Source organism: Capra hircus, chromosome 27 (genome assembly GCF_001704415.2).
Source record: "Capra hircus breed San Clemente chromosome 27, ASM170441v1, whole genome shotgun sequence".
NCBI classification, from domain to species: domain Eukaryota; kingdom Metazoa; phylum Chordata; class Mammalia; order Artiodactyla; family Bovidae; genus Capra; species Capra hircus.
Window position 1 is genome coordinate 8,363,611 of NC_030834.1, and position 25,794 is coordinate 8,389,404.

At 46.1% G+C, this 25,794-nt stretch overlaps 2 protein-coding genes across 5 annotated transcripts; one reads left to right on the top strand and one right to left on the bottom strand.

The window, feature by feature from the left end:
* VDAC3 (voltage dependent anion channel 3) lies at window positions 963–13,020 on the bottom strand. 4 transcript variants are annotated; one of them, XM_018041873.1, is made up of 10 exons: window positions 12,807–12,993; window positions 10,342–10,410; window positions 9,428–9,477; window positions 8,458–8,460; window positions 6,682–6,834; window positions 5,766–5,818; window positions 4,428–4,655; window positions 3,080–3,230; window positions 1,910–1,967; window positions 963–1,490 (listed from the first exon to the last, which is right to left on the bottom strand). In XM_018041873.1, the coding sequence occupies exons 2-10, from the start codon at window positions 10,406–10,408 to the stop codon at window positions 1,399–1,401; spliced, it is 855 nt and encodes a 284-aa protein (XP_017897362.1). In that variant the 5' UTR covers window positions 10,409–10,410; window positions 12,807–12,993; the 3' UTR covers window positions 963–1,398. The 4 variants fall into 4 exon arrangements, with proteins under 4 accessions (XP_017897362.1, XP_017897364.1, XP_017897363.1 ...); XM_018041875.1 differs by lacking the exon at window positions 12,807–12,993 and adding an exon at window positions 12,713–12,730; XM_018041874.1 differs by lacking the exon at window positions 12,807–12,993 and adding an exon at window positions 12,189–12,207.
* Window positions 12,256–13,227, top strand: LOC108634066 (skin secretory protein xP2-like). The gene has a single exon (XM_018041758.1). The coding sequence runs from the start codon at window positions 12,256–12,258 to the stop codon at window positions 13,225–13,227; it is 972 nt and encodes a 323-aa protein (XP_017897247.1).

The window sequence follows — 25,794 nt, forward strand, 5'->3', positions numbered from 1 at the left end:
AAACAGAATTAAAGACAGCCCTTCCGCTGACCTACTTCACGCTGCCGAATGGGGCCGTGTGGACATACACCATCTTCATAGTCACAGAAGGCTCCACTGGGCAGTGCGCCCTGGGGCCACTCACGGCGTGGACAGAGCCAAGTGGACAAAGGTACTCAGTGCAGCACCATCTGCACAGCAAACTGAGGACAGGAAAGAGGGCAGTAAATGAGCACCACAGATTCAGAAGCATAAAAACGGAAAATACAAGGCGCAGCTACAGATAGAAAAACTGCCTTGTTAACTTGAGCAGTGTGCTGCAAGGCAAGAGACGCGTTTTCACATTTTATAGAGACACTGACGTCGTCACTAAAGACACTGGACAGCATCCACAAGGATGCACGTCACACTGTTAGTGACAGTGGGAGGGGCTGCAGGGCGGAATGGCAGGGTCCACCTTTACTTACAACTACACTGACTGAATCTGCTGCAACCAGCAGAGTGTGAAAAACATTTTTTTTCCCTGGAATTCTACTTTTAGAAAGACAGTTTACCAGTAAGCCCTGAAGATATCAGTCTCCTCATTCCTCTTCTGAACCGCTATTTCCATCCTCTGGGCATCAGTTTTCTAGATCAAAAGCCTTGTCCCCAGGCCTCGCCCTGGCAACATTTCCCCGCTGCCCCCTCTCCACCCATTGACACTCTCGCTCCTCCCCCGGGACTTTACAGAACTACCAGGAGGACACACTCTCTCACTGCAACCAGCAGCGAGGAGCCCAGCAGATGTGCCCCCGCCCAGCAGGATGAGGCTCGGCCTCACCCAGAGCAGCAGTAGCAGCAGCAGCAGCAGCAGCAGCAGCAGGGAGGCCAACAGAAGTGGCGGCGACAGGCAGGAGCACAGCCCCGTTCAGACCAGAGCCCGCCGGTGAGAGCGCTCCTCACGGCAGAGTCGGTCACAGCAAACACGGCACCGCCAAGTCCAGTCGGTTTATGTTCCAAATGTGATGGGTTTATTTTACTCTGATGCGAAACCAAAGATTCTACTACCGTACAGAGACCAATATATTACAAGGTCATGAAACAGTGGTGTGGGACATGCAGGACGCGATGGACAACTGGAGGGGCGGGTCGTCTCCTCTGAACATGACCCTACACCGTCGCTGAGGAACACATTGAAAATAACACTGCAGAACTGAACTGAAATGTGGCACGAACGTGACAACTTCCGGGCATGCCTTCAAGCACCTCCCTTAGGATGGACTCGGTACCTAAGCTTCAGTGTGGGGAGGAGTACAATTCTTTGGAAGAATAAAAAGTTCACACTTTTGAAATTTCACAGAAGAATTTTAAGGCCAAAACATAGTGGGTTCATTTCTCTTCACCTCCAGGGACAAAGCTGATGCTTTATTCAAAACCACATTAAGCTTCAAGTTCAAATCCCAGACCGACCTTGTGCCCTCCTGCATTGAAGTTCTTTCCATCAATTAGAGCTGACAGGGTCAGTTTCACTCCTGAGAAGAAGAAGATCACAATTACTTGTAACGAGCATCACAATCAGATTATGTGTTTCCTAGAAACCACGGGTGGAGTCAGCGGCATGGGTTCAGCTGGCAGAGAGATTACAGCTATTACTAACTTAACACTAGGGATCCATAACCACCTCATCTGTAAAGCAGATAGGACACATCTACTTGGAGTTCAGACTTAACAATAATGAGTGATCAACCAAACTCACAAGCCAGAGAAACCAAGTTATAATTAGAAATACACACACATATTTTTAAACAAAAGCAATGAATCTATTTTACTTTGAACAACCGAATGTTACACAATTGTCTGAATTTCCCTAAAGTGACTACAGCTTGTCTATAATTTTCATTATTCCTCACTCACCTTCTCCAAGCCCACTGTTATTCATTCTATTACTCACCTGGTCGAAGGGTCTGAGTGTAACCCAGTCCAATCAGGCTGGCATTGTTTACTTTAGCCTAAGATAAAGAGATCAAACAAGCAGAAAATCAACTTCGTAATATGCAAGGCCAACACCACCACTTCATGAATCAGATTTCCAAAGCGGAAACACCTTCCGACCAATCCCGAATTACTGAAACTGAAAGCTAAATTAATAAAAAGATAAATCTTTAAAGAAGTCAGTAGGACTAGTAGAAACAGAGGGGACCTTGAGCATGCAGCGTAAAGGCCTCAAGCAGAATGTTAAAACACCATGTGGCCACACATCCCTCCCTGTACACTGGATTCCTGAGATACCAGTTTTACGACCTCTGATAGGGCTAAGAGGATGAACTCTAGTGACAGAGCGATCTGGGATCAAACCCTGACACTGCCTCTTACTGAGTGACCCTGGGCAGTTACCTGACCGCTCTAAGTCTCAGCTCCTTTGTCTGTAAAATGGGGGAGGAGGGCAATATTATTCACCAAACAAGAGCAGTTGTGAGGATTACATGAGATAATACATACAAAGTCTTAGCACAGGACCTGAAATTTAAGAGCCCAATTAGCACTGTAACCAGAATTACTAATGGCAATTGGGCTTCCCTAATAGCTCAGTTGGTAAAGAATCTGTCTGCAATGCAGAAGACCCCAGTTCGATTCCTGGGTTGGGAAGATCCCCTGAAGAAGGGATAGGCTACCCATTCCAGTATTCTTGGGCTTCCCTTGTGGCTCAGCTGGTAAAGACTCGGCCTGCGATGCGGGAGACCTGGGTTCGATCCCTGGGTTGGGAAGATCCCCTGGAGAAGGGAAAGGCTGCCCACTCTAGTTTTCTTGCCTGGAGAAGTCTATGGACTGTATAGTCCTTGGGGTCGCAAAGAATCAGACCCAACTGAGAGACTTTCACTAACGGCAACAGAAAAAGTGATTGAAACCCAGCAATCTATAGATAAGAAAATTTTGAGGCCAAGAGATAAAATGACTTGAGAAGGTCAGACAACAAATACAGGAGGAACCAGGATTGAAACCCATGTTTCCTGACTTTAGGGAGATGCTCCTCTCACTACACAGTGACCAGCTCAAAGTTAATAAAGAACACGCAAACCAGGACCACATCACAACGTCCACTCGGAACTCAGCACATCCTTACAGAGAGAGAAGTTCTGCAGTCCAGCTTGTACTTAGCAGCGATGCCGAAGCGGGTGTTGTTACTGCCGGCTGTCCACGCGAGGTTTATCGACGTTTCAATCTTCTCATTCACCTTCTGGTAGATCGAGCCTCCAAACTCGGTGCCATCATTCCTGTTTCCATGGCACAAGAAAATCTCCTTAAGTATCTAGTTTGTTACAATATGGAAACAAATTCCAAGACTATCTAAATCAAGGTCTTGTTTTATAACTACAGATTTCAGTAAACTTCTAGCATAAATGACTGTCAAATAAGTTATATAATTTATAACCACGTAATTAAAGCACAGTAACATCTGATTCATTTACGTGGCTCCCCCACATGATATAAATTTCTTAAACAGCATTTGACTAGGCACAAAGGCAGACACCAAGAAAATATGATCTGTATGTCTCTCAGTTGTTCATAGTACTTAAAAACTTCAAAATAGAGTTCTATGAAGATTCTGTGAAAAAATATATACAGTAGTACAAGTCAATTCTGGATTTCATTCAAAACACAATCCTAGCATAAGAAAGTGCCTTCCATGCAACAGCTACCAGGCATGACCCCCAGGGTATTGTCTTACAGCATCTCAGAGGTCAGCCCCTGAGCTCTGATGACTTTCCTGATAATACTGTTTCACCAATTCAATGCCTCTGTCTACACCACTAGGGACTTTAGTCATCGTAAGTGGATTAGAGTGTCGAGTGGTCGGCAATCTGCAACACTTCAAAAACACAGAGCTAATCCTTCTCTTTCTGGGACACTGTTAGTGCCCAGTAGGCCAAGACATGAAGTAACAATTTCAAGTTCAAATTTATGTAACCAACAGGGTGCAGCCTACAGACTTGAACCCAGGACTGCTCTGGTGACCCTGCTACTTCTGAATACAACACAGGTACCTGGGGTCACACCAGGGTACCTGAACACCTCCACAGAATTACACTGGTGCTGCTCCAGGACCCTCTGATCAATCAGGGGGTTATTCCTGATCCAAACAGACTTGCTTCCAGAAACTGCCAAGATGAGCAGGGAACCAGAGGAAGCAGCAATACCTCTCCAAAGGACCCCTCTTATCAAAGGGAATCCTTGCCCTCGCTCTCTCCATTCCGGGCTCAGAGACCAGCAGCGAGCACCTGCGCCAAGGGCAGCAAGCCCCGCGGTGCTTTGCTGACTTCGAGGACAGCACAGCAAGGCAGGGTGTCCACCACAGCTTCATTACATGCAGGCACCACCCCCTGCCAATCTGCGCAACATGCTCACGGCCACCATCCTTCTGGGCGGCTGCACCGGCACTAAAGGAGGAACTCTGAACTTGGAACACTCACACATGAGTGTGCAGCTGGAAGTCTGCAGCCTTGTAACCCAGGGCGAAATTATTCTGTGACAGTTTGGATTTGGCTGTGTCAAAACTCATCTGATAGCCAGCAAGCCAACCTTCAAAGGCCAACACAGCCCAGCCATAGATGGTTGGTCCTGAAAAATCTATATCAACATTACTGCCAAGACTGAAACAATCTCGTTTATATGAGGCCTTCAATTTCCCACTCTTCTTTCTGTAAAACAAACAAAAACAACATGAGCTTTTACTGCCGTCTAGGAATCTTGAGAGTAAGATCCCTTTTCTCCCCCAATGTAAATATTATTTTGGGAGAAGGCACAGACAGACTAACAATGTTTCAAATGACTTAGCTCTACAAATGTAATTTTGCTAGGATTTGAAATATATATACTGTTTTTTACCTATTCTCTACATTCAGATGATAAGGTATTTCATGATTAACTTCATAAAAGTATAAAAAGGTGCAAGATATTTCAGTACCAAATTAATAACCTGAATGCATATGTACATAGACACACAAAAAAACAAATTTCTTTAAATGTTTCCAAATGATACAAAAGGTAACACCCAACAAAATTTTAGATTATTGACCTGTCACAGAGAGAAACGTACTTTATTTTTTGGTAAGCATGTTTATTTTCCTCAGGTCAGTGTTGTCTCCCTGGACAATGTGGGATAGAAGAGTACGCGTCTGAAGGACAATTTTGTGAAAACACAAAATTAGTCCTGAACAGTCCAGGGCGATTGCAGTCAGGCCTCTTATGAGAGCCTCGCCCGCCCGGGACAACGCAGGTGTGCGGCAGGAGGGGCGAGCCTGCCGCAGCTCAGGAGGACCGCGCCCACCGAGCCGCTGCTCCTGTAGAGACAGGCAGGCAGGAAACAACAAAATCCTCCCTTTTCAGATGAAAACACTGAGCCAGAGAAGCTGAGGGATTCACAAAGGCTAAGAAATCAAGTGAGCAGAACCGCTCTTTACATTGTGCTGCTGCAGACGACACACTTCTCTAAAGATGTTAACTTCCCAGCAAGACCTCACATCCAAGCATCCTCGGGAGAGCTTAAAAACATCTAGTCTCAGACCCTTCTCGCTCCGACATTTTCCCCACAATGTGCCTCTTTGAATTAGATTCACAAGTTCTTACTCATCTGCCCAGATTTCAAATGAAAACTGGCCCCTGCCTCCGGCGGTCTTCCTCCCCGTCTCCTGCACACACAGGTCTCTGCTTGCCTCCCCTTCTGAGCTCCTCCCGCAGCCCCCTCCTCTAAACTTTTCCATCCCTTCAAGAAACAAGACCATTTCAGAAAACGGGGTTGGGATAATTACCCTGTGTTTGGTACAAATATGGTATCAAGAGTCAGTTTCAACCCTTCAGCCAACTGAAAAATAAAGATTTAAATTGAACAATTAGCATTTTTCAATTCTTTTCTTGACTTGAGAAACCAATTCTAAAGTTTTCTCTAAATTATTCGCTAATAAGGAAGTCATTAAAGAAAGACAAACATTAGATTATTTCATAAATTGCCTCTTCTTCCTTTTCCCTGCCCCCACCCCTCCCCCCTCACCCCAGGCTTCATCACGATTCTCACCAAAAAACGGGCTAAGACATACAGGTCAGATCCAATTATAATGGCCAGTAATGTAAATTAAGAGTACAAAACAACACAATCCCAATGCGACAAAATAATCGTGATACGCTTTTGAAATTATTATGGTAACTGGACAGTTAACAAACCAACCTAAGTAACTTATTCAGCTATACAGATGCATTATCTGTATATAATAATGGGCATACAGACATACCTCAAAAACTAGTGCCCTGAATGTAGCAGGCACTTGACAAGCATTGGCTGAAAGAGTTTCTTTGAAAACATTCAAGAATTTTTAGAAACATTTTTCTGTGGAGTCAGTTTTGCAATGATTACAAAAGTAAAATTAAATCACTGCAAAGAGCTTGGTCTGCTCAGGAGACGCCCAACTGTATAACAGTAAGTAGAACTGGTCAGAACAAAAGATGTCATAATTATGTACTGACCAACAAAATCTTACTTTATAGAAACATAAAACATACCAAAGAAGGCCACATGCAGAGAAAAAACATGGCCACCAGACAGTGTGCAAGACTTCGCTGAGATTCTATTTGGACAAAACATATTCTGTGCACAAACTGATGACAAAGTCTGTTCATCAGCTCATCCCCAGGGTAAGTTCACCCTGCAAATAACTTCCAACACTCTCGTACCTTATTCTCCCAAGAGATTTCTGTCCCAAGAGTATTGTCTGTGTTCCACTTCTGGGTGAAGGTCAGTCCATAGTTACAGATCTTGTATTTGGTCTCTAGGTTGCCTGATGCTTTCCCTGTATCAGTGTAAGCATGACCAGAAGTAGAAAATTCCTGGTAAGGAAAAAGTAATTAAGATCAGCTCACCAAACAGAAAATATTCATTCCAGAAAACAGCATTCAGTGCAGCAGAAACCAATGCAACTGACCTTCTATCACAACCCTACTCTGCAGCAGCTTACTTCCTGCTCTCCCCCCTCTTCTAATCTCTAGATGTTTTAACCAGTTTTGCAAACTCCACATTACTCCACCTCTCTTGATGATATTTCTGTTCCATATACCCTCTTATTCAAACGGGAATCCCAAACTCTCTCTTTGAAAAGAAAAATATCTTTACTGAAAATGCCTTTCCTAAAAAGACAAAAACATCGAATCTTAAACATTTACTTCATGACATGAAAAAGACTTGGTTCTCTATCAGACCTTTTGAACTGTTAGTTAATTTTAAAGTCTTTAAAAAATCCCCAAACACTGGAAGCTTTAGATTCCCTCCTTTTAATAGGGCCAGAACTTTACTGCATTAAAAACTTTCTAAAATTTTCATTGTGGTGAAATACACTTCACATAAATTTACCATTTTTATGTGTACAGTACACTGGCATTAAGTACATTCACACTGTTACAAAAAATGTGTTGCTCTTGCTCACAAAACTATCTGTAAGATTTTCAGATCTGTAAACAATTTCAATATTTGAAAGTATCTCGCCATTTTTCATAACAAAATGGAATGTTGTAAGTTATCCCTCTTCCTCCCTCTCCCCTGTCAAATAGTTACTATGAATGGCTCAAAATAAATCCTCCTCCCTAGTTAGGTGTCCCTCAGTCATATGACAGTAAGCAATTAGAAATACATCTCCTTCTAGGGGGAAGCACACAGTCAGCACCTGTCACTGACAGTCTAGGAACTGTCAAGGAAACCACATTTCTGATTGGCCCTGTTTTTAAAGACCATCTCGGAAATATTGCCAACAGTCATGAAACGCCAGCAACTCTGCCCCAGTTGTCTTACCACCTGCAATATGAATCCTTCCTCCACCAAACACCCTGCCCCCTAACCCGCGCTCTATAGGCTGATGACACTACTGGGAAACTGTGATCTGTTTATCTACACGGCACAGCAAGTTTTCAAAGAGACTATCACACTGCACACTAAGGGCAAGGCCTTGGCAAAACATGACAAAATGCCAGCCATGTTTTAACGACTCACATCACTTTCTTTTAGTAGATCCAGCTACCGAGTGTTTTATTTTTCACATTTACCTTTTATAAACTTGTAAGTATAGCAAATATAAACCTTAATTTTGATGCAAACAAGGTAGAAGCGTATTTAGTCTGTATTTCTTTCTCATCATCACTATTTCTTCGTCTGAAGCTTTGTCAAAAATCTAAAATACCAGCGCTCCAAATCTCAAACATAAGGCCATAATTTTCCTAAGCTGAGTTTCAGGTTTACAATTACTCCAATTTTTGTTTAATTTCATAATTAGCTCAAACAGTGCCAAACATTTATAACATGCACATAACATCTACAGTTCTGCTGTAATGCTGGTATGCAACAAAACAGTCATGGGAATGGCGCTGTTATAAGTGGCACATCACAAAAAGACCGAGATACGATCTAGGCAACCAGGGGCAAGGGATGAAAGACAAAGCACACAAATATACTGCTTTTCTTACCATCTGAATGAATATTCACACACAACAGCAGCATGAAAGGGAGATAAAATTTTAGTTGTTGATTTTCTCAACACAAAACTACCTTGAGCAAATCTGAAATACTAATTAAAATGAGTGTGATTTTTCTGTTTTAATAGACTACATAATAAAATCCCACCTTACGAGGGTAGTTGCATAAATATTTACTACTAGAAAACCCAGGGAAAGAATAGTGACAAACCAGGATTACACGAAGTATGAGACAAAGCACCATAAATACTCCACATGCTTCTTGCCCTTCTAAAGAAATCATTATATCCAGAAATAAAATTTGCATTGGTTTGAATAGGAAAATACCAAAGAAAAAAAGACGCAGCCAATATGGAGAAATCAGAGAATAAGGTGAATGTAAATTTGATCTATTTGATGAAACTTATAAAAGCTCTGGTTAGTGATGCTCTGATAATATGGTGATATATCCTTTATTTCCTAACTTCCAGGAAAAAAGACTTTATGAACATTAATAAAAGTTGACTAACCTTCTGCATGTATTTCTACATTTGTTTCAACTAATCGTGATGGGACAGAGACTAAAGTTAGTTTGTTTTTGTAAAAGGGCAACAAAATTTGTATGAACCCAATAAAAAGGAAGCAAAGATTTTAGTGTTCACAAACATATTCACAAAAGTATAAAAATACAGCATAAAAAATACATACACACACATATGTATACACATGTATTCTATATTTTCTGAGACTAAGACTCAGAATACTTTTATAACGACAAACAAAGATCTCCCCCCAAATTCAACCTGATTGTCCTTGGGCTCAAGTGGCTGAGTAGCTCTCTGAAATCTGAGAGGAGGACAAAGCTGTAAGGAAGATAGCGTAGCACCAAAGGTATGTGTTTCAAGTAACTTGACTAAACAATGATTTTCAAACAGGGTCCTTTAATTATGCTACATCTATTAGCAGTGTATTAAGTACTTACCACTCCACTGCATGACTTGGTTCTCAGATCTATTTTGACCATGCCAAATCCTAGAGATACACACACACACACACACAAAATAAGTGATATACAAAATGTGACATGCACTCCAGACTTTGCAATTTAGAAATTATGAAAATAGCCCCTAGTACACTTCATATGGAAAATATTCAGTATTCCTGTTAGGTGAGAGTGCCATAAGAAACTGAATTCTAACAAAATTCTAACAAAAATTGAATTGTAACCAAAAATTAGAACAAAATGCTAACAAAAATTAAGCGTGATTTTTAAAGCCAACATAATAAAGACATATTTTTAAAATATAAGTTAAAAAAACCTATGGATGAAAGAAAAATGCACTATTTTAAGAACCAAAATTATTAGAAATTATACATATATACAAGCTTAAAATACATAATTAACATCACTAGTTAATAAAAAAAATCAAATGTGTACAGCACAAAAACTTTAAAATGTCAAGACTAAATTTTTAAAACCAAAACTAAATGTCTACTTGGTTTTAAATACTGTATGTTCCTCCAAAGAAGTCAAAAGCTGGGTTTTCACGCTCATGAAAACACTACCATTATTTGGAGGAGGAAAAACACTCCCTGCTTTAACTGCCCCCAGAGCTAACCAAAGGAGGCACATATATTACAGATTCATACTATTTTACCCCACAGATAATATTAAATATGCAAATACGTGTTTATGTACACAATGGCTTTTAACGCTTGTGGCACTCCAGCTCTATAAAAAGAAGTCTAGTAACCTGCTAATAGTTATCCCCTTAAATCTTGTGAAATAGATTAATGTTGACTTAACCTCATGTTACTGAGCATGGTATCTCCCATATCTTAGGCATTCAGTATGAATGCTTACCCCATAGTGGCAGTTTACAATAGCAGACTTACCATATCCTTTGTTGAAGACATCTTTGGCAGCCTTTCCTAGGTCACAGTAAGTCGGTGTGTTACACATATCTTATAAAGAAAAATAAGCACAAGGGAATAAATAATATTTAGTACTTATTCACTGTTCAAGTGTTTAGTTCTGTAAGAAGAAGTATACAATGTTTCCTGCTTTGCATCATTAATGCTTAACCCCTAAGGCAAGCAAAGTTCAGAGAAAGCACGCTGCTCCTTTAAAAAGAGCTTTCCAGAAACCTGAAGAACGAAAGGATGTTTCTCATGAGATTCATGGAGGTCATCTTTCTGATTGCATTTCAAAGAAGAGAAATTTCTTGAAGGCTGAAGCAGATGTTCTGTTAAACTGGACTTTCACTTTTTAAAAGAATGCAAAAATGTACATTAGTAAAACATGTCTTGAGCAGTTGTAAAGCCAGAGAGCTGTATAAGATGACAAAGTAAATTTTCTGAGGATCTGTAAAGCAGATGGACTTTAACATCTTCAGGGTTAACATTTTTGCCACTCTGAAATTCAGTTCTTAAGAATTACCACACTAATTGAAGTGTATTCATCCAGAATACGCCCTCTCTCAAAACTCTTAAAATACAGTGCTATAATCTGACCTATTAACCAGAGAGAGGATAGATCCTACCTGCAGTAATCTGCTTACCAAAAATCGGTATACACTCTAAAAGTTACAGTCTTCAAACACGCTAGGTGCTTCACTCCGTCTTGCCTGAGGATTTACCCAGCTTCTCTACTGCCAACATGATCCTCACTTCAAAATTCTGAGGCCAATCAGCACTGCTGAATATACCATTCCTTTGCCCTTTCTGCACAACAGGAAATCTCTTCCAGCAGCATCCTCAAAAGTCACGCTGGAGCACCTCAAGCAACCCCATTAGCCCCACTGTGCACGCTAAGTTGCCAGGCTCCTCTGTCTGTGGGATTCTCTAGGCAAGAATACTGGAGTGGGTTGCCATTTCCTCCTCCAGGGGATCTTCCCCACCCAGGGACTGACCCGGCCTCTCCTGCGTTTCCTGTCTTGCCAGGTGGATTCTTTACCAATGAGCCACCTGGGAAGCCCCTGTTAACCCTATTACTACCCCTAGTAAAATCCAGAGCAGCAGCGAGCCCTTGCAATTCCGATGCCTCAACCACCTACACGTTCAGACCTATTTATTTCTATTTAGCGGAGCTCTTAGCCTGGCCTCCTGCTAGTAAGTTTCTGCCTATTCCACCACACCTGAACACAACACACATTTTGTGGTGTACTTCTTCACTGTGAATTCATTTAAAATGTGTTCCTTAACCTAAACCTGTCCAATACGACAGACATTAGGATATGTTAGGAGAATAGAGTTTAAGAATATATGTAAAGCGGAAAGAGTAAAGATGAAGAAGATAAATGTACTGAGTCATACCATAATAAACCTTTGTTCTAGGCCACAAGGTGTCCAAGTTCCTTTCCAGAGCAACTAGTTTACAACACAAGTCCTTTGTGTCCCAACCATCAAATTGAGACCTTTTACACACTGCCAACTGCAATCTGATATTACTCTTTACGATCACAAACGACGGTGGTACCTGTTGAAATTCTGCCTGAAGCCCATAACTTGGGAGGTGAAGTATAAAAACCAGGCTCTACGTACTCAAATATTAAAAACGTTAAAGCTTTACTGTTTGCTCTTTTTAAAAAAAAAAAAAAAAGGAAAGATACCCTTAAGTGTTTGGAAACCTCCATCTAGGGACCCATTACAGTCTTTTAGCATTTTGCTTCTTTTTCAAAAGCACTTGCTAGACACTGCAAAAGTCGCGTTGGGGGAGTGAGGGGTGGGGGGCGTCATCTGACCTCAACTGTGCCCAGTTCAAGCTTTCTTTTCCAGGCCCACGATCCCGATGGGTAATGCACTGCTGGTATGAGCAAGCAAAAACTCGAGAAGCCCCAGACACGTCACGTTCCAACACATTGCCGCGGCTCTGCCGATGCACTCTTCCGCGGACGTGCACGGCGCCCCCGGGCTGCGGGAGCCGCAGGCGGGGGCGGGGAGCGAGGGGAGGTGCCGGGGTCGGGGGTGGGGGAGCAGCGGCTACAACAGCATCACCGTGGGGACAGCCAGCTCGCCTCGCCCCCCTCAGCTGGACGTCCAGCACCCTCCCCTCAGGGGCAGGGAGTACAGGGGCCCCCTGATGCTGGATGCCGAGGCCGGAGAGGAAGCCGGGGCTCGGGGGTTCCCGGACCCGCCCTCCCTCGAAGCCAGCCTCCGGGGGACCGGCTGGGCCGAGGCGCAGGTGGCGGCGCGGCCCGCCCGTCCCCGGAGGGGCCGGTTCCCGCTGCCCCCGCCCGCGGGCCCGCGCCCCGTTCGGCGGCCTTGCCTCCGTTAGCCGCCTCCCGCGGGTCCCTGCCGGACGGCCGCCCGCCCGGCCGGCCCCCGCCCGGCCGCCAGCCCGCGGCCCCGGCTCGCCTCACCTCCGACCGGAGGGCCCTGTCCGCTCCGCTAGGAGGGGCCTGTCCGCTCCGCCAGGGCACCGCTGAAGGTCTTCTTCGGACCAACGCCGTCCGCGCCTGCGCGGCCCCACGCCCGCGGCGCCTGCGCGCCCCGAGCCCCGAACCCCGCGCCGCGGCTGCGCCGGAGAGTCGCGCCGGGGGCGCGCGCCGCGAGCCCGAGGCGGCCCAACACCTCCAACTGTCCGAGTGCGCGCGCGCGCCGCGGAGGGCGGCGCGCGGGGGCAGACGGGGTGGATGTGAGCGCGCAGGCGCAGGGCCTGCGCCTTTATCCCCCGAGGGGCCCGCTCTCGCGAGAAGGCGCGGAGCCCACTGGCGACCCTTGCCCGCGGAGAGGTCGTCCCCTGCCGCGTCTTTCTCCAGCGGACTCTTGAGAGACCTGTGAGGGGATTCCGTCTCAGAGTGACTGAAATTCAAGAATGTGGCCCTTAGGTCACCTCATCTTAACGATGAGAAACATAGGTCCCCAAGGGGTAAGTGGCATGACTTAAAGATGTAATCCAGAGGGAGAGAGGAGGTGAATGAGGGACAGCTCTCCTTTAGAGAAGAATTCCGACTCATAAACGTATGAGAAATTACAGAAACAAAATCCCCGCCTTGGAGCCACCAAGAACTGGGTCACGCAGAATTCATCAATAGATGCTGGACGGTTGAGGATATTCGTCCAGTTCCAAAGTATTATCCCACAGATGACTTAGTGAAGAGAAAAGGGTAACCTTCACATCAAACGCATCACCTAGACCGAGTGATGGAACTGTGCAGCGCCAGGGATGGTACAGACTGACGTCTTGTGTGAGAATGACTCGCCGAAGAAGTGCTTTCTCTCCGTTCCGGAGGAAACAGACAAATCCAGTTGAGGGACAGTTCTGCAAAACAACCACCTGGTCTCTCCTAAAAACGCGAACTTCATGAACTGTTAAGACTAGTCAAGTGTTCTAGATTAAAGGAGACAAAAGAAAGATATGACCCTGAGAATCAAGTAATCCTAAATTGCACCCTGGATCAAAAAACAAAAAGCAGCTATTGAGGGTCATTATTGGAACAGTTGAGAAAATTTGAATGTCGACTGTATTAGTATTGCAACAATGTTAAATTTCCTGAGGGTAATGATTATATCTTGATTGTATAGAAATGGGGACTTTGCTGGTGGCTCAGCGTTAAAGAATCCCTGTGCAATACAGAAGATACAGAGATGCGGGTTCAATCCCTGGGTCAGGAAGATCCCCTGGAGGAGGGCACCGGCAACCCACTTGCTTGGAGAACCCCATCGACAGAGGATCCTGATGGGCTGTAGTCCATGGGGTTGCAAAGAGTCGGATGCAACAGAACTTGCATGCTAACACGCATGTATGGATAAATGGCCTGTTTTTTAGGAGATTAAGTTATTCATAAGTGACATAGCGAGTATCTGCAACAAACTCTCAAATGGTCAGGAAATAAACATTCAAAATGTTAACAATTGGTGTATCTAGGTGGAGGATCTGTGGATCTTCATTGCATTATTCTTGAATCTTGTAAGTCTAAAATTATTTTTCAAGATAAAAAGAAGAAAAGAAAACCCCACAAAGTCTTTGATACTCAGAACATAATACCAGGTTGCTTCTTGAAACCAGAGCCAAAGATGATTTGCCTGCTGTGTTTAAGCATTTCAGGCTAAGAAAAGATAAGGAAGACGCTTGCTCCCAAAGGCCTCATAATGTGAGACTTGGAAAATGAGGCAAAAAATGATCAATGTCATTGGCAAAGCAATATAAGTTTAGTGGGCTAAATAAAATGAGTTTTGGAGTCAAAAGATGCTGGGTTGGCACCTCAGACGTGCCAACCCTGTGGTTGTTGGCGAACAACTCTACGTCTCTTGTTTCGACATCTGTGAGACAACCAAATAAGGTCTACTTCAGAGGATTGTGCTGCTGCTGCTGCTAAGTCGCTTCAGTCGTGTCCGACTCTGCGACCCCATAGACAGCAGCCAACCAGGCTCCCCCATCTCTGGGACTGTAGTCGATAGTAAAGACGGTGATGTATCCAGAGTACACAGTGACCCACCTGGCACATGGAAAATGATCATTAGTTAATAACACAGATGAAAATTCATATGCTATAGGCTATTAAAAGCCATGCAAGCCAACTTAGGTTTATTCACATCCAGACGAATATTAAAATTACAACTCCAACCTGCACTTTGGCATAGACCTGGCCTTTGTCAGGCCCAGCAGGTCATTAAAGTCTATAAAAACCACTTCCAACAGGAAGTTGGCAACATTCCTTCCTTGGGCTTCTTCATCCAAAATCTTTCCTTCTGAAGGGACCTGATAATACCAGTCCCAGTTCACACACAGAGGACCTCCCCTCTCTCCCAACATGCAGGAAGGCGGTAAAAGAAATTGTTCTGGACAACAGCAGCTGCAGAGGGAATCATTCCTTTGTTTCCCATCGCTCTGACCCTGCTGGCTTAGCAGGATCCACAGTTACTCTCAACATTCACATCAAGCCTCTGGCCTCGGCCACCTTCGAACTACAGCTAGTTCTCACACCCTGCCCACCCACACTGGGTTCTGAATCTTGGGAGGCATAGAAAGGACTTTCTCAGTCCAAATCCTAATCACCTGGCATCCTTTTTCTACAAAATGTCTAGAACCAGAATTTTAGGGCAGGGAAGGTACTTTAGATTCCTTCTTTTGTGGGACATTTGCTAAGTGCTTACTGCATACAGGGCACCATGCTCAGAACTGACAGATGAGCACAAACCCGGAAGCGTCTATTCTGTGTGTGTCCAGAGGCCCTGGTGAGCAGGTTTCCAACACAGGTCACCTGCTCTAGTCAAGATAACCTGCTCTGTCTGCCTTCGTTACCTTTGTGAGAGAAAATCTCAAAGGGTTAGTATAGTTTTACTCCCAAAAATGAAGAAAAAAAAAAAGAACAAAAAACGGAGAAAGGAAACCCTACAATGAAGATTTGGTATCTCAATTGCCCTAAGTGTAAGGAAAACTAAGATTCTGAAGCCAGCAACGTTATTTAATTGTTTCTTTAAAGAAAAGGGGCCCACTTGTTTGTTTTCAGTTCAATCACTCAGTCGTGTCCAACTCTTTGTGACCCCATGGAATGCAGCATGCCAGCCTTCCCTGTCCATCACCAATGCCCAGAGCGTGCTCAAACTCATGTCCATTGCATCGGTGATGCCATCCAACCATCTCATCCTCTGTCATCCCCTTCTCCTCCCATCTTCAATCTTTCTCAGCATCAAGAAAGCATTGGTCTTTTCCAATGAGTCAGTTCTTCGCATCAGGTGGCCAAGGTATTAGAGTTTCGGCTTCAGCATCGGTGCTTCCAGTGAATATTCAGGACTGATTTCCTTTAGGATGGACTGGTTGGATCTTCTTGCAGTCCAGGCGACTTATCAAGAGTCTTCTCCAACACCACAGTTCAGAAACTTTCAAGGACTCCAGAATTTTGATGAAGGGTGAGGACCCCTTGGCATCTTTGAAGAGGAGATACTAGCCCTGTCCATGAGCCTCCTCTAGGGGGCAGCAGATCTCGGGGCCCTGGAGGTGAAAGCCCTTTACTGTGCCAGGGATGGGTCAGGTGAAGGAGGGGAATGGCTTCCAAGGCACAGGGACAGAGAGTCAAGACTGTGTTGTTATATGTTTAGGGTGTATGTGGTACCCTTAATCTCCAGGTCTGACAACTTGCCTCAAGGCAATAGACTTGTGCAGAGGTTCATCTTGAGTAGCTTGAATGAATTACAGCAGCAGGAAATTAAAAACCAATTGATGCTTTTGAACTGTGGTGTTCGAGAAGACTCTTGAAGAGTCCCCTGGACTGCAAGGAGATCCAACCAGTCCATCCTAAAGGAAATCAGTCCTGAATATTCATTGAGGGCTGATGCTGAAGCTGAAACTCCAATACTTTGGCCACCTGATGCGAAGAACTGACTCATTAGAAAAGACTCTGAAGCTGGGAAAGATTGAAGACAGGAGAAGGGGATGACAGAGGATGAGATGGTTGGATGGCGTCACCAACTCGATGGCAATGAGTTTGAGAAAGCTCTGGGAGTTGGTGATGGACAGGGAAGCCTGGAGTGCTGTACTGTAGTCCATGGGGTCACAAAGAGTTGGACATGACTGAGTGACTGAACTGAGTTGAATGGCTGACACTTAGAGGATTCATTAAATTGTAATACACTCATATTTTGGGATATGGTTCAACCATGTGTTCTGCTAGTATCTGGTAATCTGAGGGAAAGGCCCAGTTTAAAAAAGTGGGGTTAGGGGGACAAAAGTTTAAGGACAGTGTAACTCCGTGCGTGTGTGTGTATGCATGTGTTACAATTTTACTTAAAGAAAAAGCAAGGTCTCCTTCACTGCAGGCGGTTTCTCTACCATCTGAGCCACCAGGGAAGCCCCATAGACGTGGACATTGGCAATGGCTTAACTCCGGACTGGTGATAGATTGATAATACATACATTATATATTAACTAAATAGATGCTATATATTTGTGTGTGTGTGTGTGTGTGTATGTATGTGCATAGAAGAAATGTTGGGAAAATGTTTCCAAAATCTGACAGTGACTCTCTGCTGGGTCAGAGTATACGTGATTTTTATTTTCTTCACACTTTTCTGTATTTTCCAAAATTTCTAAAATTTGGAAATGTGTTTGTTATTATTAGAAAATTAAACGGACTTTCACAAGGTGGGAAAGTACCTAGGTTCGTGAGAAGGGGACTGCTGTGCCCTGGGGAATTTCCACCCAAAACTGGGAACTGCAGCTGAAATCAGTCCCTGGAATTCACGCTGGGCCTTCTGGGCACTCATGTCACTCTTGGCCACAAGGGGGCACAAGGAAATGAGGTAAAGAAAAGCTGACCCTGCAGGTGAGTGCTGCAGATGGGAGTCAGGGTGATGAGCCCAGCCCTTCCCTTGCCCCCAGAGCCTCATCCAAGCTCTCCATACAATTGTGAATGCAGTTATGGGGCTTCCCTACCCAAGTTAGAGTCCAAGTTGAATGTCAAAAGGGCAGGAAATATTTACAAATTGTTTTTATGAGGAAACCAATTTTGTCCATGTTCCACTTGTGGGTTTGGGTACAGCCTGGCCTACACAACCTGGAAATTAGCTCTTCTTAACCACTTTATAGTAAAGCACTATGATCACTTTACACAAAGGATAAGTTAAGAAAAAGGAGGGTGACATATTCCTATGTAACCTGAAAATAGAAAGAAGCAGTGTCCCTTTGGTGAATGTATAGCTATGTTTCAGGGAACTTGCTGTTTTGGAGAATGGCCTTTGGTTAGTGAACTGTGGAGTGTGGTGTGCAGGAAAGAATGAACTTGGGAACCAGAACATCTGCGTTAAATCCGAGGTCTGCAACTCACTAGCTGTGTAAGCTTCGGCGAGTTACCTGACCTCTCTGAGCCTCGGTGTCTTCATCTTTAAAATGGAGATTCCCCAGAAATAAACCAACTGGATGAGGCCCGCCCAAGGGGCCCCACCACATGGCTTTCTGTGGTCAAAGTTCTGAGGAGGCTTGGACCACTCCCAGGGTTCACCTCAGGCAGGAGACAGATCACACCCCGTGAGTCACATACAACACAACTCCCAGGTCGATAGAAAAGCCAGAGGCAGACTCACCGTGAAGGGGTGCAGAGTCTGGACCCTGGGAAGGGATTCTACTACTTGGGATCCCTGGAGAGCACCCCAGAGAGGGTCAAGGCCCACAGCCTCTCCCCTCCAGTGGGGACTCTGTGTGCAGAGCTCAGGACAGCTTTATTGAGGTGTAATTGACATGAAACACTGTGTAAGTTTCAGGTGTACAGTGTGACGGTTTGACACAGGTTAAGGAAGGAGTCCTTTTACCCTCCGATAATCTTCATTCTGCTACTATGGTGAGAGCACTGGTGCCCTGCTTTCACAGGAAATTTCCAGTCCACAGCACAGACCTGCTAACTGTAGTCGCCAGAGCTGTTCTTTTTTAAATTTGCTTCTTTAGAATTGGGACACCAGGCAGGTCTGGGGTCTCCTAATATTGTGGGATTCACCCACTACCTTTGAGGAAGAAGAATCAGATTCCAGTTAGGGTGCAGACCCCATCTCGTCCGCAGGCTGGTTGGATTCCCCTTTGTGTGCTCCTCCCCTGAAACAGGCGATGGGGTGTGTGTGGGCCACTGCTCAGGTCCACTCTGTCCTGCAGAGTTATACGCGGTGGGTGGGGAGCTCGGTTCTACACTCTCCCTTCCGAACCCTCTGGCCTCCTGCTTACAGATGCCACAGAAGGACCCTGCGCGGGTCACACACCCCCAGCCCCACCCTGCATGGTGGAGGCCGCTTCTTGGCCTGGAGGGCTGGTCATCAGGCTACGGTGCCACCAGGCTCTGAAGGCACAGGGGAGAAGAGGAGGAGTAAGTGGGTGAGTTACAGGGGTGCAGAAGGATGTGACTGAGAGAGTGCAGAGCAAGGAGGAGACAGAGAAAGACTCAAATGATGAAACCATGAGGGGAAACGGCATAGAAGAAGACAAGCTGAAAGGAAGAATGGAAGTTGGTCTCCACTCAGTTCTTCAGGCGTCTGTCCTCCCTGCAGGGTATTTATTATTAAATTACAGTCAGTACAGTGAATAAAGGACTTCCCAGCTGGTTCAGTAGTAAACAATCTCTGCCAGGCAGAACACTTCAGTTTGATCCCTGGGTTGGGAAGATGCCCAGGAGAAGGGAATGGCAACCCACTCCAGTATTCTTGCCTGGAGAATCCCATGGACAGAGGAGTCTGGCGGGCTACAGTCCACAGTGTCCCAAAGAGTTGACAACTGCTTAGCGAACTAAATAGCAGCAATGAGAATAAAGCAAAGTGGACTGTGCCAAAGGGCCTTGCCATAACAAAGGGGCTGAAAGGACCTTGTGATCCACTCTAGAACACAGGTGTATTTCAGTTGAAAAGGAAACCACCCAAGTCTCTTACACGGATGAGTGCAGGCTGCTGGGACCCTCAGTGGCATCAGCAAAAGGCCATCAGTTCCCTGAGTCAACTCAGTGCCAAGGCCTCGTCCCAGCTGCCTGACTCCTGCCGTGACTGAAGACAAGTGATGCTGTTTCCAGCTAATGTGTATTGAGACCCGGGCAGCTTGTTTTAAATTTTATTTTCTTATTTTTTTACTTTACAATATTGTGTTGGTTTTACCATACATCAACATGAATCTGCCACGGGTATACATGTGTTCCCCATCTTGAACCCCCCTCCCACCTCCCTCCCCGGACCATCCCTCTGGGTCATCCCAGTGCACCAGCCCCAAGCATCCTGTATCCTACATTGAACCTAGACTGGCGATTCGTTTCTTATATGATATTATACATGTTTCAATGCCATTCTTCCAAATCATCCCACCCTCTCCCTCTCCCACAGAGTCCAAAAGACTGTTCTATACATTTGTGTCTCTTCTGCTGTCTCGCATACAGGGTTATCGTTACCGTGTTTCTAAATTCAATATATATGCGTTAGTATACTGTATTGGTGTTTTTCTTTCTGGCTTAATTCATTCTGTATAATCAGCTCCACTTTCATCCACTTCATTAGAACTGATTCAAATGTATTCTTTTTAATGGCTGAGTAATACTCCATTGTGTTTATGTACCACAGCTTTCTTATCCATTCATCTGCTGATGGACATCTAGGTTGCTTCCATGTCCTGCCTATTATAAACAGTGCTGCAATGAACAGTGGGGTACACGTGTCTCTTTCAATCTGGTTTCCTCAGTGTGTATGCCCAGCAGTGGGATTGCTGGGTCATAACCAGACAGCTTTTTAAACATCTTTCCTTGCCTTTTCACAGCGGCAACTGCTGTCACTACCCCCATGTCCGTCTCTTGTGTAACACGAGTATGTCTGGGGCTACAGGATGCAGAGGACGAAGAGCAATGCTGTGGTCTGAATGCTTGTGGGCCCAGATTCATGTGTTGCTCTCCTAGCTCCCAGTATGATGGTGTTGGACATGGGAACCTCCCGAGGCGCTTGGTCTGGAGGTGGGGCCCTCGTGAGTGGGATCAGCGCCCTTGTGAAAGAGCCCCCTGCAGAGCTCCTTGTCCCTCCTTCAAGTGTGTGGAGAAGGTGGCAGGGAACCTGAGCAGGTGGGGACTCTGACCTCAGACCACAGCGTGAACGCAAGCAGCTAGTCCGTGGGATTTCCATTACACAGAAGTATGGTGTGTGCCCAGGAACGGGGTAGGGCAGGCAAGGCTGTTAGGATTCATGCATCACACTCAGCATCATCGAATTGTTTTTCAGCCCAAAGAAGGCAGAACACAACCTAGATTAAGCAAGCTAGGGGCCCCTGGTGCCGTTCTCAGCTACACGTCTGCTGTGGGGTCAAGAGGGCTGAGGCTGTTGCTGCAGAAAAGGGAGGTCCTAACACCGTCTGACCGCACAGCTCCGAAGGGGGGCCACTCACACAGACAGCAGTCTGGGTCCAAGTGGTGCCTCCAGGGTGTGTGACATTGCAGTCACCTCCCCCACCATCTATCTGCAAATTCCCCAAAACCTGGTCTGGAGGAGCCCTCCAGGCCACAAGGAGCTGAGGCTGAGAGGCCCGTGACCCAGCCAAGGCCTCAAGATCGGTGATGGGCCAGACTCCATCTTCCGGACTGCATCCAAACCATTTCCAGAAGTGGAACCACCCGAAGGGGCAAGACCTCTGGTAAACACAGTTCCTCGGCGGTCCCCTCCTGACCTCAGTGTTTACACGGCTGCAGTGATTGCAGGGATCCTGCACTCTTTGTCTCCCCTCATCAACCCGCCCCTCTCATCTTTCACTTATTGAGCATGTCCTGTGAGATGCTGCCAAAGACCTGCTCGTTTTGGTTCCTTTGATTTTAAGAGATGCAGAATGTATGGAAATCAAACTGGTCTTGACAGGGGAGCCATAACAAAACTTCGCTTTCGGAAGTGAATATAAATCACAATGCTGACTTTGATGTGAACTACAGCAGCTGTCACTGGAGGGCACAGCTGTCAGCTCTTGCACACCAGCCCGCACCCCACTTCCCGGGCTGGCAATCACATCTCCCTCCTTGCTGAACCGGGGTGGGGGGTGGAATTTCTTTTCGACAATTTTAATTTCCCCTGAGCTCAGTCTATAATCCCTGATCCTGCCCTTCCTTTGGGCCAGGAGCTCCCCGAGGCATGAGGAGGACCAGCTCGGGTTGTCAGTTGGCCCACAGACCTCGCCAGGGGCATCCAGGGCAGGAGAGCACATTAGGGCGTCCTCATGGGAGGGGCCAGGTTTCCAGCATGGGGAGCGGGCAGTGCTCCGCCTTCTGCGTCTGGGAACTCAGGGGCCCTGACCTACTGTTGGGTTTCAGTCGGCCAGTCGTGTCCGACTCTTTGTGACCCCATGGACCGCAGCACACCAGGCCTCCCTGTCCTTCACCATTTGAGTTTACCCAAACTCACGTGCATCAAGTCGCTGATGCTATCCAGCCATCTCATCCTCTGTCGTCCTTCTCCTCCTGCCCCCAATCCCTCCCTGCACGAGGGTCTTTTCCAGTGAGTCAGCTCTTCCCATGAGGTGGCCAAAGTATTGGAGTTTCAGCTGCAGCATCAGTCCTTCCAATGAACATTCAGGACTGATCCCCTTTAGGATGGACTGGTTGGATCTCCGTGTAGTCCTAGGGACTCTCACGAGTCTCCTCCAATGCCACAGGTCAAAAGCATCAATTCCTTCTCAGCAGAAACACTTCTGAAGCCTTTCTCTCCCCTCTGCTCCTCCCTGGCATCCACTTCCCACTGCTCCATCATCTCTAAGCCGCAAGGACTGACCTCAGCCTGAGGGTGGTGAGCGCAGCCACGGGGCATCCTGGCTGAGGAACCCTGATTGTTATCCACAAGCAGCCTCTGCAGATCTGGAAACACCCCAGGTCGTCTTCCAGGGAGACTCTGGTATCATCCTCAAGGCGACTCTGGCCTTTGGGAGACCTAGAAATAACGGGCAACTGGGGCTGGGTGTGGATGTGTCTTTGGTGCATAAGATTACACTGAAGGCAGAGGAGAGGAGGACGACGGAGGATGAGACGGTTGGACGGCATCACCGATTCCATGGACATGAACTTGGGCAAGCTCTGGGAGATGGTGAGGGATGGGGAAGCCTGGCATGCTGCAGTCCGTGGGCTCGTGAAGAGTAGGATGAGACTCAACTGCTGAATCACAACAACTGTTGTATTACACAAACTTCTGCTGAGCACCGCCGAGGAAGGGCCGTGTGCTGTGCTGGGTCCTGAGCTTCACGTGAGGGTGGCCTGGGACAGAGCGTATGAGTGCCAGTTACTGCAGCAGGCCCGCTACACAAAGGCATGCCATGAACCCTCCAAATGTAGGACTTATGGGGAGTCATGCCCACTTTACGGTTGTGGAGATGCAGCCCAGAAAGGTGGAGTGTCTTGTTTAAAGTCACAATAAATGCTTTTATTTATGTAGTCTTCCGTCACAGAAAACAATGTATGGAGCTTCTATTATGTGCCAGGCCTTCCAAGCATGAGAATACAAAGATGACACCTTTGTCTATAGTTGTAGAGACAAAACAGTGTCCAATCACAATAGAGTTCTATAAACACTACAGTGGGCAGATGGATGCCTTCGGGAGTCAGGGGCTACAGGGAAGGCCCGTCCGTGTGGTGCTCCAATCAGGTCCACCTGACTCTGAAGCTCTCAGTCTTGCAAGGCTGAGAGAAAGTCAGACAGAGACAGAGAGGAGAAGCCTGCTTTTCAGTCTTGTTGCCCGTTTGCAGCCTCCTGCGTCTGGTATGTCTGAGTCCTCACGTCCTCTCGTCCGTGGGAGTATTCCTCCCGGAGGACAAAGGGGTTAATCTTCTGTCTCCACGATGGATACCCAGCAAAGGCTTGATGACTTGGATCACAGTGCTCCTGGCCTCTGTCCCACTGCCCCCAACCCACTTTCCATCCCTAATTCCATCTACAGTGCATGACCATCCATGCGCGTGCTTAGTTGCTTCAGTGTGTCTGACTCTTTGTGACCCCGTGGACTGTAGCCCCCCAGGCTCCTCTGACCATGAGATTCTCCAGGCAAGATTACTGGAGTGGGTTGCCATGCCCTCCTCCAGGGGATCTTCCCGACCCGGGGATCGAACCCACTTCCCTTAGGTCTCCTGCGTTGGCAGGTGGCTTCTTTACCCCTAGCGCAGCCTGGGAAGCCATAACCATCCACCTGTGCACAGAATTAGAAATGTCAGGGTGACCTGAACTCCTCCGTTTCACTCACATCAGGCGATGGAGATCCACCTGCAAAATCCCATCCTTGGCCGTCCTCACTGTCAGCATGTCGCCTGCTCACACCAGCCTTCCTCTTCGCTTCCTCCACCTCCTCTTTATTGGCCCTGCATTCACTTTCACCCACTGTAAGCCCAGCTCCACATTGCTGCCAGCACTGCGCTCCTAAAAGGCATTTAAAATTAGATCCTGTAATTTTCAAGTTCAAATATCCCCAGTGACTTTCTTCTGCTTATGAAATAACGTCTTCTGGTTCCCTTTGCCTGTTATCAGCTTTGCACAATCTAGCCTTCTCTGGTCTCTCCACCATCTGCTCTAGTCACACAGACCCTCTAGAACTGATATGTGCCTTCCTGCCCCTGCTTCTTAACCTAGGGAACTCCTACTCAACCCACAAAACCCAGCTCAAATAACCCCTCCTCCAGAGGGCTAATCGCGCCCTCCCCTGTGATCCTCCAGCCCCACATTTCTGCCTTTTTGTTCGTGTTTGTCGTAATATATAGAAATTGTCTCTACATACATGTCTTCTGGACATTAACTCCTCACAGGCAAGGACCATTTTTATCTTTTATTCCCAATACCTAATCATAGGTTCTGCTCCATACAAAGTACTCAGTGAATATTTGTGCCAGTCCTTTTTGTCTGTGTGTTTTGCCAGAGGCTTCTTCTGCCCTAATATTCTCTCTTCAGTTAGCTAACAGGAAGCAGAGAAACCCACCAAGGAACAAACCCTGGGGCTTTCTCCTTTATCTTTGGTCATAATTGTCCAACTTCAAAATAAATTCTGTAACACACCCAGTCACCAGGCATAGCGTACTATCAAAGGGTGTTTCATGTTGGTTTACATGAGAAAGGAGTACTTGCAGAAGAAATCGCTCCTCACTCCACACAATGGAGGCAGACACCCCAACACTAGGGAGAGAGCCAAGGAAAGGAGCCTCAGGTTGCCTGCCCCAGCCGCCAGGGCACTGGGCAGCCTTTGAGGCTGAGAATGGTCCCCTGGCACAGAATATCCAGGTTCATCTTGACAACTGAGGTCAGCTGGTTCTGGAAGAAGACCCAGTGATACTAAGAATGACATTGATGGCATAGAAAACATGAGTCTTTAGATTTTAAAGGGTACCTTACATCCCAGGTAGTGGGATGAATTTACCCTGAGAACAAAGCCAACAGTAAAGGGATTTTTAGATCCACATTCAGACTGTTCTACCCTTAAAGTACTCAGGCAGTGACAAAGAGTTGCTAACTCAGTCATATCCAACTCTTTGCGACTCCATGGACTATAGCCGGCCAGGCTACTCGGTCCATGAAATTCTCCAGGCAAGAATACTGGAGTGGGTTGCCGTTCCCTTCTCCAGGGGATCTTTCTGACCCAGGGATTGAACCTGGGGCTCCTGCATTGCAGGTAGATTCTTGACCGTCTGAGCCACCAGGAAGGTAAGTGCATGTCAAAATTATTTGACTTAGGTAACAGTTTGACTGGAAAAAATATCAGACAAAAGGGGATGAAGCAGAAGTTATAAAAGTTTAAATTAAAATGCATGAAATTCCCTCTGAAATCTGCTATATTGGAGACTGTTCCGCTTCAGTCAATTCACCACCATACAACACAAGTTAAATCCACTGCTCAATAAAATGCACCCAAACTTCCTATTAAGTTGTGTAAATCTGTATATACAATGGGCTCTC